Below are 21,351 nucleotides of genomic sequence, written 5' to 3'. Positions count from 1 at the left end.
AATCAGGAGAAAGAGAGAAAAGGGTTGACTCAGATAAGGGTTGGGAACCCCAGAGTTGGCAGGAGGGGTAAAGAATGGGCAGTGGGGGTGGCGGTACGACCCAGGGAAGTGATGACATAGGACGAATGGCGGCAGCTCAGAGAGGGTGGGTCGGTGGGAAGGGAGTGTCTCAGGGATGGTCTGAGAGGCTCGGGGCGAGGGGTAACCCGGAGACAGGGTGAAGTGGTGACCTAGAGACGGGAGCGGGGTCAGGTGGGGAGGGGTCCAGGGTGCAAGGGGATGAGCCGGAGATGGATGGCGGGAGGGGTGAACCAAAGAGAGAGGGTCGACCAATCCGGGTGGGACATGGATAGAAGGGGTGACACTGAGACGGAGGGGTGGTGGTAAAGAGAGGAGGGTTGAGGGAGACATAGTGACAGGGGAGTGGGGGATGAAGGGAGAGGACTTGAACGGGAGGGAGCAGGCAAACGGAAGGTGGTGACCCAGAGAGGGGGGAGAGGGGTAAATGTGAGTGTAGTCAGGGGAGGTAGTCAGGCGGGGGAGGAGTGAAAGGGACGGTGACTGAGAGAGAAAGGGGCGACCCGGAGATGGAGTGGAGGGGGGAGTGGCAACTATATTCAGTACAGTGAGGGGTTAGGAGAGTGATCTAGTAACGGGAGAGAAGGGGGCGACCCGGAGATGGAGGGGAGGGGGGAGTATCATATTCGGTACAGTGAGGGGTTAGGAGAGTAATCTAGTAACGGGAGAGGTGGGCGACCCGGAGATGGAGGGGAGGGGGGAGTGGCAATCATATTCGGTACAGTGAGGGGTTAGGAGAGTGATCTAGTAACGGGAGAGAAGGGGGCGACCCGGAGATGGAGGGGAGGGGGGAGTATCATATTCGGTACAGTGAGGGGTTAGGAGAGTGATCTAGTAACGGGAGAGAAGGGGGCGACCCGGAGATGGGCAGGCACATGGAATGAGGTGAGGGGTGTCAACGCAGAGATGGGAGGGAGGAGGAAGAGGAAGACCCAGAGAAAGGGGTAATACCTAAACTGGGAGGGGGTGGGGGAATGATGAGAAGGTGCAACAGGAGATGGGGAGGGGGGAAAGGCCGAGCCAGAAACCCCAAGGAAGGGGAGGAGGGCAACATGATAATGGACAAGCCAGAGATGCGGGGAGGGGGACCCAGAAGGATGGGGTAAGGGAAGGTTGAGGGATTCACCCAGGGACAGTGTGGTTGAAGGAATAGGGAAAGCGGTCGTCCTCATTGATGCGAGGAAGGTGGGGGAGGGAAAGGGGTAAAACGAGGAGTACAAGGGGGCAGATCAAGGGATGGAGATGGGGAGGTGTTGGAGTAAAAGGGGGCCAGAAGGAAGAGACGCAGTCATAGAGGATGGAGACACAGAGATCTGGGGAGACAATGCCACCGAGAGACAGGGGAGGCAGATGACCCACTGGCAGGGAGTAAGGGTCACCAAAGAGATGGGAGGGAGGAGGGGCGACAGACAATTGGAAGAAGTGTGGGTGACTCGGAGGCTGGTGAAACGGGGTAAGGTGCTGACGCAGAGATGGGGGAAGAGGTGTATGCCAGTGATTGGATGAGCCAGAGATAGGATGAGGGGAGCAGGGTGACCCAGGGACGGGAGGTGAGTTGGGACCCGGGGTGGGGGATGTTCCAGGAGACGAGTGAGGCTGTGGAGCAAGGGGGAAGGGGTTAGGGGGCAACCACGAACTGAAGGGGTAACAGAGAGGTGGAAGAGGGCCACCCAATCTTTGGAGAAGGATGGGGGTGTCCCAAATGTGTGATAAGTTGGATGTGAGGGACTCAGAGACGTGGGGTGGGTTGAAATGAGTGACCAAGAGATGGTGTGGAGGGGGGGGGATGTGACTGAACATAGGAAACTACAGACGGGGGAGGGGGAAGGGGAGTGATATAGTGAGGGGGGAGGGGATGTCGTATCACAAAGACGTGGATGAGAGTAAATGGGACAACCAAGAGATGGCGGTAGTGTAGGACATTGTCTGTGAGAGAGGGGAAACAGGAGTGAGCCAGAGCCTGGGGGTAAGCAGATAAACTAGAGGTAGGGGAAATGGGGGATAAAGGGAGAATTAAGGGCAGGGAGGAGGGGTGTGAGACAGACAGTGGGGGGAGATAAGGGCGACCCAGGGATGGAGCGGGTGGTGTTGACCCAGAGGCGGAGGAACTGGATGAATGGGAGGAAGGGAGAAGAGGGCGATTCAAGAGATTGACCCAGAGTGTACGGGGGCACCCTGAGGTGGGAGAGGTAAGGTACTGAGGCAGAAGAGGGGGCAAATAAACAGTGAGAAACCCAAAAGGGGAGTGGAGGGAGAGGGGTGTGAACAAGGGGAATGGAAGCCGGGCGGTGAAGGGAGCGAATCAGAGATGGAGGGAAAACTCAAAGACGAGAGGGGGAGAGAAAGAGGGGGCGACTCAGAGATGAGCAGGGCGGGCGAATGTGCAGACCCTAAGACAGATGGGAGGATGGCGTTTGGGGCGAGGCAGACAGAGGTGGGTAAACCATAGTTGCCCGAAGAGGGATGACCCAGAATTGAGGCGAATGGGGAGGTTCACAGAGACGGTGCGGATCGGAGGCGTTTGGAAAGTGAAGGTGACATTGAGTAGTGAGGGGGGTGCGTGGGGGTACAGTGGAGGAGGGGCAGGGTCTCGGTGTGGAACAGGTTTCACTCCATTCCACTCAGATCCTGCGGTTTCATTCATTGGTCTGTCTACCTGGTTCCAGTTCCCTCCTGGTGACAAAGCGTCTCCCAACCGCACCCCTCACCCCCACCCCCACCCCTTCCAGACACACCAACCTTTCATCATCTTGCTCTAGTTTCCGGCCCCTAACATTTCCCCACTCCGGTCTCCGGGCTGCAGGCGACAGAGAGTCGCTGTAAAGAGGCGGCGTCTCCAGAAGTCAGAATCCATCATTAACGACCCCACCCTCCAGTACTTCCCCTCTTATTCCCCTCCACCCTCAGATTTCGGAATGGTGAATGGAGCCACGCAGGGAAATCAGGGCGGTTGCTATGACAGCTGCGGCATGGCGAGGGTTAAGTGAGGCAGCAGCGGAACGGAGCGCGGTGCTTGTGAGGAATTCTCGCTTTGTACAGCACGGGCACCCGGGACGCGAGCAGACCAGAACACGGTAACGGAGATGAAGGAGTGAGAAGCACACGGTTCCCATCGGTCGATCACTCGAACAAAACTAAGGCTATTTTAAACCAGATTGAATGCAAATAAAGGGGTAAATTTCATGTGGCTTTGTTGGTTGTTAACACCTGCAAGAATGTATCACGATTGCCGACAGAGAAGAGGTCATCACCCTGACACAGCGGTGTCAAGAAAACAACCTCAATGTCACAAAATCAAAGGAGCTGGTTGTGGGCTACAGGGGGAATAGAGACAGGCTAACCCCGACTGACATCAATGGATCTGGGGCTGAGAGGGTGAACAGCTTCAAGTTCCTCAGCATAGACATCACTGAGGATCTCACGTGCTCTGTACATACCGGCTGTGGGGTGAAAACGGCATAACAGTGTCCCTTTCACCTCAGACGGTTGCAGAAGTTTGGCATGGGACCCCAAAGGACTTTCTCCAGGGGCACAATTGAGAGCATTCTGACCGGCTGCATTACCGCCTGGTTTGGGAACTGAACTTCCCTCAATCGCAGGACTCACAGAGAGTGGTGCGGACAGCCCAGTGCATCTGTAGCTGTGAACTTCCCACAGTTCAGGACATTTACAAAGATAGGTGTGTGAAAAGGGCCCGGAGGATCATTGGGAGTCATCCCAATCACAAACTGTTCCAGCTGCTACCCTCTGAGAAACAGTACCGCAGCATAAAAGCCAGGACCAACAGGCTCCGGGACAGCTTCTTCCACCAGGCCATCAGACTGATTAATTCATGCTGATACAATTGTATTTCCATGCTATATTGACTGTCCTGTTGTATGTACTATTGTGTGCTGTTGTGCAAATAAGGGATTAGGAGCTGCACCGGATTTCAATCGGTCAATATCGATATAAAATTGACAACTCTGAGCTGAAGTTTCAGAACAGTTCGGTGACGGGGGCCGGACTGTTGTCCCGGTTCACAAGTAAATAAAGTTTGAAGGAAGAGCGAGTGCAAGTTGTGGGAGACCAGGTGATCGGTGACGTCACTTCACCCAGAGCGGTGACCGTCACGACAGGGACAGACTGAGGGGAGCGGCGGGGTGGATTGAAGGGGAACAGAGAGAGAGAGAGAGAGAGAGAGAGAGAGAGAGAGAGAGAGACAAGAACATCACTACGGGGACAGACTGAGGGAAGCGGCAGGGATGGATTGAAGGGGAAGCAGAGAGAACAGAGAGAGAGAGAGAGAGAGAAAGAGAGAGAGAGAGAGAAGAACATCACTACAGGGTGGTGGGACAGGAACACTGGCAGGGAGCAGAGGGCCAGAATGGCCTCTCCCCTGTGCACTGTGCTGCAGAGGCAGTAAGACCCTGAAATACAAGAATTGAAATAGAACTGATTTATTCATGACAAATTCACAATATTAAACTCCAGTCCAATTAAAGGCTAACGTCATCGGAAAAAACCCCTCCCGAGCCCAGTGACCAGGGTTCAGGTGTGATGAACAGCGGCGATAACTGCAGAATCTGACAACATTCACTTTCGAATCTGAAACTGGATTCAGTAAAACTAATGGTTAAAAATTCAACATGGGTTATTCAAACTGCCTCCGCTGTGTGAATTTGCCGGTGTTTCTGCAGGTGGGGGGTAATCCCTCTTTGCTGGAACAGGACAGGTGTATTGCCTTACAAGGTGGGGTAACTGGGCGATTCTCTCCCCACACACGGAGCAGGTCTCTCCCGCATGTGAACTGACTGATGTGCCTTCAGGTTGAATGAACCCTCGGTTGTGGCGAGGACTAGGCCTCGGCCTCGGCCTCGGCCTCGGGGTCGCCTCAGACACAGCCCGGGAGAGAGAGCAGGGGCCTCTGCTGGGGCTGGTCCCTCCCGTCCGTGCTGCCCTCTAGTGTTCGCCGGACCAAGACAAACTCCGCTCCTGCTACTCAGGGACTTGGGCTGTATTGTCTTTTTATTCTTTACAACTGCATGTGTGTTTTTTTTTCCTGAAATCCTAACGATATGCACTATGTGCTGTGGGTAATGTGTTTTGTGTTTGGCTGTATTCCTGTAATGATAAACTGTTTGTCCCATCCCACACACAGGGCAATAAAACAGCCTTTCCGCAGTGTGAACTCACTGCTGGGCCAGCAGGCTGCATGAACGACTGAATCCCTTCCCACACTCAGAACAGCTTATTTTTCTCTTGCTTGTCTTGCCAGGTCAAACGATGCAGCGAATCATACCCTCCACACTTCAAGCAGCGGGCGTCTGATCTCTCACGAAGACATGCTGATCGATTCTCAGGGCCCTGGATTCACGGGTTTCAATGAGAAGTTAAAACAAAAAGTATCTTTTCTTTGTAATTTATTTTTTATTGAAGTTCATCATCAAACAAACCTTTCCATAAGATGTATTTCAGATACTGTACATATATAATCATATATGCCACAAATCTCCACATAATATTTATCTGAGGTAGACACTTATAGAAAAGAGAGGAAAGAAAGAACAGGCAAAAGGAGAAAACTACGAGTAGGTAGCGATCTTTTTTTACAACATATTCATTGATTTGTGAGAATAAAATCAGGCCTATGAAGTGTTAAGTAGTTAAACCATTTTTCCCAGTATGAATCAAATTGTTCCAACTTATGATCAACAGATGCTGTTACCTTCTCCATTTTGTAAATGTCCATTGTAATTACTATCCATGCGTTTAAAGTTGGGCTCTCCTGTGATAACCATTTCCTAGCAAGAGGTTTTACCAGCCACCAACAGTATATTCATTAAATATTTATCTCTGTTCAACCATTCTTGAGGTATATATCCAAAATATATGGTCTTACTCTCCAAGGGTATTTCACATTTAAAAATGTCTTGTAGGGCATTGCATATCCCACTCCAATGGTCTTTGATAACGGGGCATTCCCAGAAAATATGATAATGATTTGCATTTTGATTTCCACAATTTCGCCAGCAAACAGGAAGGTTGCTATCATAATGTGATTTCTGAGGGGGTGTAATAAAGTATCTTATCAAGTTTTTCCATCCAAACTGCCTCCATTTCTGTGAACTGGTACACTTCCATTGATACCTCCATATTATTGTCCATTCTTCCTCAGATATAATTATCCCTCCTTCCTTCTCCAATTTTGTTTTAACGTATGAAGTTGAATGTGTTTTAAGATGTGACAAATCCTTATACACCCTTGAAATGATTCTACTACCATTACCTGAATTATATGCTTTTCTAAATAGCTCTATCAAACATGTACTTGCCTTGGTTACATTTTTAACTGTCCTATTAACATATTGTCACATCTGTAAATACCGATAAAAGTCTTGTTTTTCTAATAAGTGTTTCTCTTCAGGCATTTCAAAACTGAACAGTGTTTTTTCTTTCATTGTATTCTGAAGAACTGCTTTTCCTTTAGCTGTCCAGTCCTTCAATCTAGCATCCAGTTTATTTGGCGTAAAATCCGAGTCATATGCACACCATTTAAGAATTGCAATATCTCCCTCTAGTTTATATTCTTTTATAATAATTTTCCATATTTTAAGAGTCAATTTCACCCATGGGTTATCAATAGTATTTACGTACCTTTGCAGGTTGTTATCAGCCAAAATTGCTTGTATGGGGATGGGAAGTACCCGCTCCTCAATGTTTTTCCATTGAGTGTCATATGATGGGTTACACCAACATATCACAGCTCTCAACTGTGCTGCAAAATAATAATCTCTCAGAGAAGGTAGGCCCCATCCCCCCTTTTCCTTGGCTAATTGCAAAGTTTTGAGATGAACTCCAGGACTTTTACCCTGCCAAATATACCCTGATAACATTTTGCTCCATCCATTGAAATGATTTTGATTAATCTCTATTGGTAGGCTCTGACAAAAAGTATCATTTCAACCACAAAGCTGGGATGTGATGTGTATTTTTTCCCTAAGGATCAACAACTGATACAGGTTTTACAAAGGAAATATCTGGTTACTCCTTCAAAACCTTAAATAACTGTGCCCTCCTTTACTCTCTGTATACCCATGACTGTGTCACCACCCACAGCTCCAATCTGCTAATTAAATTAGCTGACAATTCCACACTGATTGGCCCTATCTCAGATAAAAATGAGGCAGCCCGCAGAGAAGAGGTCATCACCCTGACACAGCGGTGTCAAGAAAACAACCTCAATGTCACAAAATCAAAGGAGCTGTTTGTGGGCTACAGGGGGAATGGAGACAGGCTAACCCCTACTGACATCAATGGATCTGGGGTTGAGAGGGTGAACATAAACATCACTGAGGATCTCACGTGCTCTGTACATACCAGCTGTGGGGTGAAAAAGGCACAACAGCGTCTCTTTCACCTCAGACGCTTAAAGAAGTTTGGTATGGGACCCAAATCCTAAGAATGTTCTACAGGGGCACAATAGAGGCCATCCTGACTGGCTACGTCACTGCCTGGTGTGGGACCTGTACCTCCCTCAATCGCAGGACTCACAGAGAATGGTGCGGACAGCCCAGTGCATCTGTAGCTGTGAACTTCCCACTGTTCAGGACATTTACAAAGAGAGGTGTATGAAAAGGGCCCGGAGGATCATTGGGGACCCGAGTCACCCCAACCACAAACTGTTCCAGCTGCCACCATCCGGGAAACAGCACCACAGCATAAAAGCCAGGACCAACAGGCTCCGGGACAGCTTCTTCCACCAGGCCATCAGACTGATTAATTCATGCTGATAGAATTGTATTTCCATGTTATATTGACTGTCCTGTTGGACATACTATTTATTATAAATGACTATAACTTGCACACTGCACCCGAAGACAGATATAACGTGGATTTTTACTCACGTACATGAAGGATGTAAAAAAAACTCTAATGGCTTGTAGAAAGAAGCTGTCCCCTCGCCTGCTGTTCCTGCAATTTGTGAGGTGTCTCCAGGCTGGTTCACCCTGCACTGAACACGTGTCCCGGATCTCCTTGCTACAATTTGTGTGCTATCTACTTACATCAGGGGTCCCCAGCCTGTTTTGCCATTAACTGAAGGGGTTAATGATTAACTGAGGGGTCTGTGGCCCTCAGGGTTGGAACCCCTGATCTGATGCTGTCTAGTATCTCCACCACCTCATTCAAAGATTGAAGACATTCAGATGCTACTGAACTAACGTTCACCACAGAACTGATGTGTTCTTGCACCTGAGATGTGCTGATCCGGCTGCATTAAACATCCAGCTAATAGTTCCCAGTCGTGCTTCAGACTTCAGAGAACTGTGGCAAATTGAAACAACCAGCTGTGGGAGACGCCGGCCTGCGGAACCAGTGAAAGTGACCCATAATGTTTTAAGGAGCAGGGAATAACCAATGTCGTTCTCTCTCGGCCCAGAGATTTGAGGGACAAAGAACATGTCAGACGTAACTGCTGAGAGCTCGTCTCATCGGTCTGCAGAAAGTTCAAGGGACAGCTCTTTGCCCACAAACTGGTGACTATCTCACCAGAGGGAAAGCGAGAGGTGGACGTCAGGAATGGATTTAGAAGGACAGTCGTGGAACAGAATCAAGCGCAGAGCCCAGTTGGGGTGAGTTGACCCCCTACTGTGCACTGGGTGTGGTGTAGATTCACTGAGACAGAGTTTAAAATAGAACTGATTTATTTCTCAGAATCACAATGTTAAACTCCAGTAACGGTGAACAATCGCTGAAGAAACTGCTCCCTCGCCCAGTGACCAGATCTGGGTGGGATGAGAAGCAGCAATCATTACAGTCTGACACAGTCATCTTTGATCGCCTCTGAATTCAGCAATCACGATGGTTAATCATCCAGCATCCTGCTCACTGAAACACTTTCTCCAGTTTGAACTCACCGGTGTTTCACAAGGTGGGACAACTGAGTGAATCCCTTCCCACATTCAGTGCAGATGAACGGGCTCTCCCCAGTGTGAACTTGCTGCTGTATCTGCAGGTGAGATGACTGAGTAAATCCCATCCCACAGTCTGGCAGGTGAACGGCCTCTCCCCGGTGTGAACTGACTGATGTGCCTGTAGGTGGGACAACCGAGTAAATCCCTTCCCACATTCAGAGAAAATGAACTGACTGGTGTGTCTGTAGGTGGGACAACCGAGTGAATCCCTTCCCACATTCAGAGAAAATGAACTGACTGGTGTGTCTGTAGGTGGGATGACCGAGTGAACCCCTTCCCACACTCTGAGCAGGTGAACGGCCGCTCCCCAGTGTGAACTCTCTGATGTGTCAACAGATCTGATGACTGAGTAAATCTCTTCCCACAAATGGAACAGGTGAACGGTCTCTCCCCAGTGTGAACTTGCTGGTGTCTCTTCAGGTGGGATAACTGAGTGAATCCCTTCCCACAGTCTGAGCAGACATACGGCCTCTCCCCAGTGTGAACTCTCTGGTGTGCCAACAGGTTTGTTGACCGAATGAATCCCTTCCCACAGTCTGAGCAGGTGAACGGCCTCTCCCCAGTGTGAACTCGCTGGTGTCTCTGCAGGTGAGATGGATGGGTAAATGCCTTCCCACAGTCTGAGCAGGTGAACGGTCTCTCCCCATTGTGAACTCGCTGATGTATCTTCAGTTGAGATGACTGAGTGAATCCCTTCCCACAGTCAGAGCAGGTGAACGGTCTCTCCCCAGTGTGAACTCGCTGGTGTGCCAGTAAATCAGATGACCGAGTGAATCCCTTCCCACAATCAGAGCAGATATACGGCTTCTCCCCAGTGTGAACTCTCTGGTGTGTCAGCAGATCTGCTGACTGAGTAAATCTCTTCCCACAAACGGAACAGATAAATGGCCTTTCCCCAGTGTGAATTCGCTGGTGTCTCTGCAGGTGAGATGGGTGGGTAAACGTCTTCTCACACTCTGAGCAGGTGAACTGCCTCTCCCCAGAGTGAACTTGCTGATGTATCTTCAGTTGAGATGACTGAGTGAATCCCTTCCCGCAATCTGAGCAGGTGAACGGCCACTCCCCAGTATGAACACACTGATGAATCTTCAGTTGAGATAATTGAGTAAATGCCTTCCCACATTCAGAGCAGGTGAATGGCCTCTCCCCAGTGTGAACTCGCTGATGTACCTTCAGTTGAGATGACTGAGTGAATCCCTTGCCACAGTCTGAGCAGGTGAACGGCCTCTCCCCAGTGTGAACCCGCTGGTGTGTCAGCAGATCACATGACTGACTGAATCCCTTTCCACAATCAGAGCAGGTGAACGGCCTCTCCCCGGTGTGAACTCGCTGATGTGTCTGTAGGTGGGATGATTGAGTGAATCCCTTCCCACAATCAGAACAGATGAACGGCCTCTCCCCAGTGTGAACTCGCTGGTGTGCCTGTAGGTGAGATGGGTGGGGAAATCGTTTCCCACATTCAGAGCAAATGTATGGTCTCTCCCCAGTGTGAACTAACTTGTGTGTCTGAAGGTAGGATGACCGGGTGAATCCCATCCCACATTCAGAGCAAACGTATGGTCTCTCCCCAGTGTGAACTAACTTGTGTGTCTGAAGGTAGGATGACCGGGTGAATCCCTTCCCACATTCAGAGCAAATGTACGGTCTCTCCCCAGTGTGAACTCGCTGGTGTCTCATTGCCCAGGATGAATTATATCCCTCCCACACTCAGAGCAGGTGAATAGCCTCTCCACACTGTGTACTCCCTGGTGTGTCGGTGGGTGGGCTGAGTGACTGAATCCCTTCTCCCACTGAGAGCTGACAAATGATATCTCCCTGCTCTCAATTCTCCGGGGGGAGGGTCACCAAGTCAGATGAGAGACGTATTGAATTCCTCGAACAATCAATGCAGATGAAGAACTGATCTCTGGGGAACAAATGCTGGTGTGTTCTCAGCACCCCGGTTCCAGTGGTTTTGACTGAATTTAAACAGAAAACTTCACTTAAAGATAAATCATGTTTTCATCTGCGATGAGATACTTTTTCATCTTCAAGGATCGACAATGGAAGTTTTGGTGTTGCAAAGAAAATGTCTGCTCACTCCTTAAATGTCTGGTCAAGCACAGCAGAATTGACGTGTTGTGTTTGAGATTCCCGTACACAAATCCTTTGCCATCTCCAACCTGTAAAAAGATTTACAGAAGACATCAGTGGGTGAAGGACAGCGTTTGAGATGAGATAATTTCAGTGTCTGTGGAGAGATCTGACATCACACTGTCACAGTGAGGTTCAACACAAGTTGGACGAACAACTCGTCTTCTGACTGGGCACGGACCAGGAGGCCAGACCGACCATCAAATTCTCTGACAGTTTGATTGTCCGTATCAGAATGGGCCATTTCTGCCCGTCACCAATCTGATACTTGGCTCAGATTTGCTCTCTCCATTGAAATTATTTCTAGTTCTGTGCGTGTCCACTGAGCCATAAAGAGCTCATCACATTACATGGCTGAACCTGGGGGCTTTCTAAGTATTCTGATCTCCTACCATTCTGGTGACTGACAGTGGTGACTCATCGGTGTCACAGCCAATGAATGTGAAGGGGAGGGCATTGGTCTGTCTCACTCAGATGTGGCACTTTTGTGATGTGAAAGCTACCAGTCACTGGTCACCCAGGATAAAGGTGTTTGATGTCACTATGTAGCCAGAGTGGGGAACGGTGAAAAAGGAGTTTTCACGGGGACTGACATGGATGGAAGATCGGCTGATTGGCAGGAGGCAAAGAGTGGGAACACAGAGAGCCATTTCTGGTTGGCTGTCAGTGACAAGTGGTGTTCTGCTGGGGTCGGTCTTGGGATTGCTTCTCTTCACGTTATTTGTCAATGATGTGGATGAAGGAACTGATGGCTTTGCCACATTTGCAGCCAATGCAAAGGTAGGTGGAGAGGGGGTCAGTAGTATTCAGATAGCAAAGAGTCTGCAGAAAGACTTTGGACAAAGAAGTGGCAGATGGAATGAATACATAATCGACCCTCCTTATCCGTGGGGGATTGGTTCCTGGACCGCTCACGGATACCAAAATTCGCAGATGCTCAAGTCCCTTATTCAACCTTTCTCAATCCAGTGGACCTTAGGACCCAGTGGAACCCCAGACCTTATTTAACCTGGCTCAGTGCGGTGGACCTTAGGACCCGGTGGAACCCCGGACCTTATTCGACCTGTCTCAGTGCGGTGGACATTAGGACCCATTGGAACCCCAGACCTTATTTAACCTGTCTCAATGCGGTGGACATTAGGACCCATCGGAACCCCAGACCTTATTTAACCTGTCTCAATGCGGTGGACATTAGGACCATTCGGAACCCCAGACCTTATTCGACCTGTCTCAGTGCGGTGGACATTAGGACCCATCGGAACCCCAGACCTTATTTAACCTGTCTCAATGTGGTGGACATTAGGACCCATCGGAACCCCAGACCTTATTTAACCTGTCTCAATGCGGTGGACATTAGGACCCAGCGGAACCCCAGACCTTATTTAACCTGTCTCAATGCGTTCGACATTAGGACCCAGCGGAACCCCAGACCTTATTTAACTTGTCTCAGTGCGGTGGACATTAGGACCCGGTGGTGGAGCTCTGAATCCGCAGTGTTTCTATTCATGAAAATAATCACGATCACGATTGAAAATAAGGTGGAAATAATAAAGCGATCGGAAAGAGGTGAAACGCCATCGGTCATTGGAAAAGCGTGAGGCTACAGTCGGTCAATGATCGGAACAATTTTAAAGGATAAAGTGAGATGAGATGCCCCGATGAAAGCTACAATTATTACTAAGCAACACAGTGGTTTAATTACTGGGTTTTGGGGTTTTGATCCTCCACATCAACCCGGCACGGTGGAGAGCGCACTCGGGAGCGGTCTGTCCCCAATCCCAAGAACTTCCGTTCCCAAGCCGGCGCTGAAACATACGTTCTTAAGTGTTTTATATGAATAGAAAGGTAAAATATATACTATATACTAAGGCAAACGTTTGACTAACTGACGTTGAATAATACCGGATGTATCTGTTACGACTTAACTTAGTAAGAGAACTTCCGATTTTTTTCGAACCCGATCCACGATAACCCATGTACATCCTCCCGTGTACTTTAAATCATCTCTAGACTACTTATAATACCTAACACAATGTAAATGCGATGTAAAATGGTTGTTATACTGCATTGTTTAGGGAATAACGACAAGAAAAAAAAGTCTGCACATGCTCGAACAACAAGTGCTGGAAGAGCACTTCCGTGTTTTCGCGATTCGCGGTTGGGTGAATTCGCACATGTGGAATCCGTGGATAAGGAGGGCCGACTGTATTGTCGGGAAGTGTAATGTTCGCCACTTTGTAGAAGGAATAAAGGCCTGTACCATTTTCTAAAACTGGGAGAAAATTTTTAAAAACTCCAAGTTACAAAGGGAATTGAGAATCCTCGTGGAGGATTCCCAAAAAGTTAATTTGCTGAGGAAGACAAATGTAAAACTAACATCCATTTTGAGAGTACTGTCATATAAAATCGAAAATATAAAATTTAGTGCCTTTATAAGGCTTTGGTCAGAGCACCCGGAGTATTGTGAGCAGTTCTGGGACCCTTGTCTAGGAAAAGATGTGCTGGTCTTGGAGAGTGCCCAGAGGAGGGTCACGAGAATCATTCGGGTTGAGGGCGATAATCTATTAACCATGATGGATTTTCAGAGCCGAGTGGCCTATGTCTAATGGTTTTGTGTTCTTAAGGGTAAAAAGTTCCAGAACAACAGGTGGTAGAACGAAGGTGATTTTCTAAAGAACTAAAGCTGGCGTAACGATTCTCTCTGTTCACTCTGCAGCGCTAACTCACATCTTCAGTGACTGAAACGGACTTCAGCTGCCATTAACCCGGAACTCCAGTTTTGTTCCGAGTCTGAGGGATGCATCCGCTCCCATCCCCTCCGCCACCGGCGGGGGAAGCGCTGGAAGTGTCCCCCGTGTCGGTCACTTTCCCCGGAGAACATCAGGACCAGATGCCCGGGGGTCACGGTCCCCGCAGTGCGCATGCGTCATAGAAATGGCCCCAGCACCTTCGCTCATCAGCCCCAAATTCCCCGGGGCCCGGGGTGGAGGAAGGGGCAAAACTGTCCCGAGGTGCGGGGCCGCGGTGTGTCCACAGCTCGCAGCAATTCTCCCTCATTCGGGGTTGCGGGCCCGATGATATAAGACGCCCCCACCCGGAAACCAGCTCCTACCTGCCGCCGACCATCCAGACCCCTCTGTCCACAGGACGCATGCGCGATGTACGGAAAACAGGAAATCTTTACGCCTGCGCGTTTGACCGCTGGGTCACGCCGGGCGTATTCTGACGCGCGGGGATATCTGGGTAGGCAAGGTACCATTCAAAGACCCGGCAAGCGCCGGTTTCCCTCTACCCGATACTCCAAAACCAATCAATGTTTTTATGCGCAATACTCCGCAGCTACTGTAGTGCAGCATGCTCACACAAACAATATATTCAATATCAACAAACATTCCGTGTGTCAAAAGTCAAAGTCTAACCCGCTTACAAATACAGATGTAAATCAAAAAGACAGTCTGTCGTTGCTGGAAATATACATCATCATACACAAATTGCTGGAGGAACTCAGCAGGTCAGGCTGCATGTACGCTGGGGAATGAAGAGTCAAGGCTTCAGGCCGAACTCTTCACCAGTCACCAGCATGGTGAAGATCCCAGCCTGAAGTGTCAGCTGCTTATTCTCTCCATAGCTACTGCCTGACTTGCTCAATTCATCCAGCGTTTTGTGTTTAGTCAATCACGTACCAAATGTTGCTGACCGGACATTTGTAGCCATGTCCTCCTGGTCTGATTCTCTCCCTAGACATTCCCACCACCAATTTCTGGATCCTCGAAGTCCTTCTCAGTGCTGGCTCCTCTTTGGATTTTGACCCTGTCCCACCAAACTCTCAGACTTTATTATATACTCTCAGACTTTATTGCAACAAACCTTTGTTACGATATGGCAACAATGAATATAGAATTGAGACAGGTTTTTATAAACAAATTAAACATTTATTTAAACTCAGCTCAACAACAAATGAAAAGTAAACAAACGACCAATTTAACCTTAATAAGATTGCTCCTGTATTACCGTCGACAACACCAACTTTCCTTGATCCTTTGGATTTTTTGTTCTTCGATAAATTCTTCACTATCCAACTGGACTGCAAAGGTAGAAGCCAAAACTGGCAGTGTTTGGCGAAACTGCCGGCAATAACCTTTGAAACGTAGGACAGAAAGTAAAACTCCACTTTAAAACAAAACTGCGTCATGAGACGAATAACAGCATAACAGAGTAACTGACGAATTAAACGACGAACTGACCTGCGTCACAGCAAGGCTTTCCCCTTTTATACCTGTTGGAACAGGCCATCACATGACGGGAAAATTACACCATGTGACCTCACACTGGCGGGAAATTGCATCGCAGGCAGAGGCGAGGGTAGCTTTCAGTAAGCTTTGTTTGGTTCGTTTAGAGTAGAGAGGATGCCAGGCAGGATGTTGGAATGCTCCTCTTGCAGGATGTGGGAAGTCAGGGAGATCTCCGGTGTCCCTGACAATGACAACTGCAGGAAGTGCATCCAGCTGCAGCTCCTAACAGACCGCGTTAGGGAACTGGAGCAGGAGCTGGATGACCTCCGGATCATTCGGGAGAATGAGGAGTTTATAGAAAGTTGCTACAGGGAGTCAGTTACGCCAAAGGAGCAGTGCACAGGGAATTGGGTTACTGTCAGGCGAGGGAAGGGGAAAGGGCAGGCAGAGCAGGGCTCCCCTGTGGCCATTCCCCTCAACAACAAGTATACCGATTTGGATACCGTTGGGGGGACAAGCTGCCGCAGTCAGATCTCTGGCACTGAGTCTGGTTCTGCAGTGCAGAAAGGAGGGGGAAGGTAGTGATAGGGGACTCGATAGTCAGGGGTACAGACAGGAGGTTCTGTGGTCGTGACGGAGACTTCCGGGTGGTTTGTCACCTCCTGGTGCCAGGGTCAGGGATGTCTCTGATCGCATGCACAGCATTCTGAAGCGGGAGGGAAGAAAGAGTGAGGAGGTCTCGAAGAGTGAGTACAGAGAGCTTGGTAGGAAGTTAAAAAGCAGGACCCCGAGGGTGGTCATCTCCGGATTGCTACCTGTGCCACGTGCCAGTGAGGGTAAGTATAGGATGCTCTGGTGGATGAATAGGTGGCTGAGGAACTGGTGTAGGGGGCAAGTTTTCAGATTTCAGGATCATTGGGACCTCTTCTGGGGCAGGTGGGACCTGTACACGAGAGACGGGTTACACCTAACTACAGGGGTACCAATATCAGTGCAGGGAGGTTTGTTAGTGTTATTGAGGAGGGTTTAAACTAGATTTTCAGGGGGTTGGGAACCAATATGACAGAGCAGATAGTGGAGCAGGGGTGAAAATAAATGATGTTAAAAGTTCATGCAAAGTCACAAATAGAAGGTTTGTCGGTGGTGGTGATAATCTTCCAAGGTGTGTATCTTTCAATGTAAGGAGTATTGTGGGGCAGGCAGATGAGCTGAGGGCGTAGTTTGACACGTGGAATTCTGACAGTGTGGCCATTAGTGAAAGATGACTACAGGAGGGGCAAGACTGGCAGTTTAATGTTCCAGGGTTCCGATGTTTCAGATGTGATAGAGGCAGAGGGGTGAAGGGTGGGGGGGGGGGGTGGCATTGCTAGTCAGGGAAAATGTTACAGCAGTGCTCAGGCAGGGGGAGAGTGCTTGTCTACCGAGGCCATATGGGTGGAGCTGAGAAACAGGAAAGGTAAGACCACATTAACGGGGTTGTATTATAGACCACCCAATAGTCAGCGAGAATGAGAGGAGAAAATCTGCGGAGAGATAGCAGACAACTGCAGGAAACATGAAGTTGTGATAGTAGGGGATTTTAATTTTCCACATGTTGATTGGGACTCCCATACTGTTAAAGGTCTATACGGGTTAGAGTTTGTAAAATGTGTTCAGGAAAATTTTCTAAATCAATATGTAAAGGTACTAACTAGAGAGGATGCAATATTAGATCTTCTATTAGGAAACGAGTTAGGACAGGTGACAGATGTGTGTGTAGGGTAACACTTTGATCCCAGTTATCATAACACCATCAGTTTCAACTTGATCCTGGATAAAGATAGATCTGGTCCTCAGGTTGAGGTTCTGAACTGGAAAAAGGCCAAATTTGAAGAAATGAGAAAGGATCTAAAAAGCAGGTTTTGGGACAGGTTGTTCTCTGGCAAGGATGTGATTGGTAAGTGGGAGGCCTTCAGAGGAGAAATTTTGAGAGTGCAGAGTCTGTATGTTCCCGTCAGGATTAAAGGCAAAGTGAATAAGAATAAGGAACCTTGATCATGGTGAGGTTGTATAAGACATTGGTGAGACCGAATTTGGAGTATTGTGTGCAGTTTTGGTTACCTAATTACAGGAAGGATATTAATCAGGTTGCAAGAGTGCAGAGAAGGTTTACAAGGATGTTGCCGGGACTTGAGAAACTGAGTTATGGACCAAGGTTGAATCGGTTTGTCATGGTCCGGTCCATGAAATCCGTATTCCGGTTCACGGTCCGGTCCATGTTCCTTATGCCAGGTTTTCCGGTTTCCCCCAGTTTCAGTTGAGGCAGCTGATTCTCGTTTGGGCAGGTCTCATAAATAGCTTTAGGATTCAGCCTCTGGCTGCTGGATTGTTCCTCTACAAACCCCCTGTCTGTGTCCCTTCGACTTCCTCCTGGAGCCTCGTCTTGCCTCGCCTGGAACCTCGCCTTGCCTTGTCTCGCCTCGCCTGGAGCCTTACCTCGCCTGGAGCCTTGACTCGCCCCGCCTGGAGCCTTGATTCGCCCTGCCTGGAGCCTCGTCTTGCCTTGTCTCGCCTCGCCTGGAACCTCGCCTTGCCTTGTCTCGCCTCGCCTGGAACCTCGCCTCGCCTGGAGCCTTGATTCGCCCCGCCTGGAGCCTCGTCTTGCCTTGTCTCGCCTCGCCTGGAACCTCGCCTTGCCTTGTGTCGCCTCGCCTGGAACCTCGCCTCGCCTGGAGCCTTGACTCGCCCCACCTGAAGCCTTGTCTAGCCCCGCCTGGAGCCTTGTCTCGCCCCGCCTGGAGCCTTGACTCGCCCCGCCTGGAGCCTTGTCTCGCCCCGCCTGGAGCCTTGACTCTCCCCGCCGGGAGCCTTGTCACGCCCCGCCTGGAGCCTTGTCACGCCACGCCTGGAGCCTTGTCTCGCCCCGCCTGGAGCCTTGACTCGCCCCGCCTGGAGCCTTGACTCGCCCCGCCTGGAACCTGGTCTCGCCCCGCCTGGAGCCTTGACTCGCCCCGCCTGGAGCCTGGTCTCGCCCCGCCTGGAACCTTTACTCGCCCCGCCTGGAGCCTTGACTCGCCCCGCCTGGAGCCTTGTCTCGCCCCGCCTGGAGCCTTGTCTCGCCCCGCCTGGAGCCTTGACTCGCCCCGCCTGGAGTCTTGTCTCGCCCCGCCTGGAGCCTTCTCTCGCCCCGCCTGGAGCCTTGTCTCGCCCCGCCTGGAGCCTTGACTCGCCCCGCCTGGAGCCTTGACTCGCCCCGCCTGGAGCCTTGTCTCGCCCCGCCTGGAGCCTTCTCTCGCCCCGCCTGGAGCCTTGATTCGCCCCGCCTGGAGCCTCGTCTTGCCTTGTCTCGCCTCGCCTGGAACCTCGCCTTGCCTTGTCTCCCCTCGCCTGGAACCTCGCCTCGCCTGGAGCCTTGATTCGCCCCGCCTGGAGCCTCGTCTTGCCTTGTCTCGCCTCGCCTGGAACCTCGCCTTGCCTTGTCTCGCCTCGCCTGGAACCTCGCCTCGCCTGGAGCCTTGACTCGCCCCGCCTGGAGCCTTGTCTCGCCCCGCCTGGAGCCTTGTCTCGCCCCGTCTGGAGCCTTGACTCGCCCCGCCTGGAGCCTTGTCTCGCCCCGCCTGGAGACTTGACTCTCCCTGCCTGGAGCCTTGTCACGCCCCGCCTGGAGCCTTGTCTCGCCCCGCCTGGAGCCTTGACTCGCCCCGCCTGGAGCCTTGTCTCGCCCCGCCTGGAGCCTTGTCTCGCCCCGCCTGGAGCCTTGACTCGCCCCGCCTGGAGCCTTGACTCGCCCCGCCTGGAGCCTTGTCTCGCCCCGCCTGGAGCCTTGTCTCGCCCCGCCTGGAGCTTTGACTCGCCCCGCCTGGAGCCTGGTCTCGCCCCGCCTGGAACCTAGACTAGCCCCGCCTGGAGCCTTGACTCGCCCCGCCTGGAGTCTTCTCTCGCCCCGCCTGGAGCCTTGTCTCGCCCCGCCTGGAGCCTTGTCTCGCCCCGCCTGGAGCCTTGTCTCGCCCCGCCTGGAGCCTTGACTCGCCCCGCCTGCAGCCTTGTCTCGCCCCGCCTTGAGCCTTGTCTCGCCCCACCTGGAGCCTTGTCTCGCCCCGCCTGGAGCCTTGACTCGCCCCGCCTGGAGCCTTGATTCGCCCCGCCTGGAGCCTTGATTCGCCCCGCCTTGAGCCTTGTCTGGCCCCGCCTGGAGCCTTGATTATCCCCGCCTGGAGCCTTGATTCGCCCCGCCTGGAGCCCTGATTATCCCCGTCTGGAGCCTTGATTCGCCCCGCCTGGAGCCTTGATTCGCCCCGCCTGGAGCCCTGATTATCCCCGTCTGGAGCCTTGATTCGCCCCGCCTGGAGCCTTGATTCGCCCCGCCTGGAGCTTCGTCTTGCCTTGTCTCGCCTCGCCTGGAACCTCGCCTTGCCTTCTCTCGCCTCGCCTGGAACCTCGCCTCGCCTGGAGCCTTGATTCGCCCAGCCTGGAGCCTCGTCTTGCCTTGTCTCGCCTCGCCTGGAACCTCGCCTTGCCTTGTGTCGCCTCGCCTGGAACCTCGCCTCGCCTGGAGCCTTGACTCGCCCCGCCTGGAGCCTTGTCTCGCCCCGCCTGGAGCCTTGTCTCGCCCCGCCTGGAGCCTTGACTCGCCCCGCCTGGAGCCTTGTCTCGCCCCGCCTGGAGCCTTGACTCTCCCCGCCTGGAGCCTTGTCACGCCCCGCCTGGAGCCTTGTCACGCCCCGCCTGGAGCCTTGTCTCGCCCCGCCTGCAGCCTTGTCTCGCCCCGCCTGGAGCCTTGTCTCGCCCCACCTGGAGCCTTGTCTCGCCCCGCCTGGAGCCTTGACTCGCCCCGCCTGGAGCCTTGATTCGCCCCGCCTGGAGCCTTGATTCGCCCCGCCTTGAGCCTTGTCTGGCCCCGCCTGTAGCCTTGATTATCCCCGCCTGGAGCCTTGATTCGCCCCGCCTGGAGCCCTGATTATCCCCGTCTGGAGCCTTGATTCGCCCCGCCTGGAGCCTTGATTCGCCCCGCCTGGAGCCCTGATTATCCCCGTCTGGAGCCTTGATTCGCCCCGCCTGGAGCCTTGATTCGCCCCGCCTGGAGCTTCGTCTTGCCTTGTCTCGCCTCGCCTGGAACCTCGCCTTGCCTTCTCTCGCCTCGCCTGGAACCTCGCCTCGCCTGGAGCCTTGATTCGCCCAGCCTGGAGCCTCGTCTTGCCTTGTCTCGCCTCGCCTGGAACCTCGCCTTGCCTTGTGTCGCCTCGCCTGGAACCTCGCCTCGCCTGGAGCCTTGACTCGCCCCGCCTGGAGCCTTGTCTCGCCCCGCCTGGAGCCCTGTCTCGCTGCGCCTGGAGCCTTGACTCGCCCCGCCTGGAGCCTTGTCTCGCCCCGCCTGGAGCCTTGACTCTCCCCGCCTGGAGCCTTGTCACGCCCCGCCTGGAGCCTTGTCACGCCCCGCCTGGAGCCTTGTCTCGCCCCGCCTGGAGCCTTGACTCGCCCCGCCTGGAGCCTTGACTCGCCCCGCCTGGAGCCTGGTCTCGCCCCGCCTGGAGCCTTGACTCGCCCCGCCTGGAGCCTGGTCTCGCCCCGCCTGGAGCCTGGTCTCGCCCCGCCTGGAACCTTTACTCGCCCCGCCTGGAGCCTTGACTCGCCACGCCTGGAGCCTTGTCTCGCCCCGCCTGGAGCCTTCTCTCGCCCCGCCTGGAGCCTTGTCTCGCCCCGCCTGGAGCCTTGATTCGCCCCGCCTGGAGCCTTGACTCGCCCCGCCTGGACACTTGTCTCGCCCCGCCTGGAGCCTTGACTCGCCCCGCCTGGAGCCTGGTCTCGCCCCGCCTGGAGCCTGGTCTCGCCCCGCCTGGAACCTTTACTCGCCCCGCCTGGACCCTTGTCTCGCCCCGCCTGGAGCCTTGACTCGCCCCGCCTGGAGCCTTGTCTCGCCCCGCCTGGAGCCTTGTCTCGCCCCGCCTGGAGCCTTGATTCGCCCCGCCTGGAGCCTT

The 21,351-nt window shown here is 52.3% G+C and overlaps 1 protein-coding gene across 2 annotated transcripts; it reads right to left on the bottom strand.

The window, feature by feature from the left end:
* Nucleotides 1-8,744: 8,744 nt before the first annotated feature.
* Nucleotides 8,745-14,323, bottom strand: LOC132381602 (zinc finger protein 585A-like). Of its 2 annotated transcripts, none has more exons than XM_059951106.1 (2): nucleotides 14,278-14,323; nucleotides 8,745-11,194 (listed from the first exon to the last, which is right to left on the bottom strand). In XM_059951106.1, exon 2 carries the CDS (start codon nucleotides 10,707-10,709, stop codon nucleotides 9,252-9,254), a length of 1,458 nt encoding a protein of 485 aa, XP_059807089.1. In that variant the 5' UTR covers nucleotides 10,710-11,194; nucleotides 14,278-14,323; the 3' UTR covers nucleotides 8,745-9,251. The 2 variants fall into 2 exon arrangements, with proteins under 2 accessions (XP_059807089.1, XP_059807090.1); XM_059951107.1 differs by lacking the exon at nucleotides 14,278-14,323 and adding an exon at nucleotides 13,893-14,261.
* Between the last annotated feature and the right edge of the window lie 7,028 nt (nucleotides 14,324-21,351).

Source organism: Hypanus sabinus, chromosome 26, assembly GCF_030144855.1.
Source record: "Hypanus sabinus isolate sHypSab1 chromosome 26, sHypSab1.hap1, whole genome shotgun sequence".
Lineage (NCBI taxonomy): Eukaryota > Metazoa > Chordata > Chondrichthyes > Myliobatiformes > Dasyatidae > Hypanus > Hypanus sabinus.
Note: the sequence above shows the minus strand (reverse complement) of the source record. Positions and strands in the feature narration are given on the sequence as shown.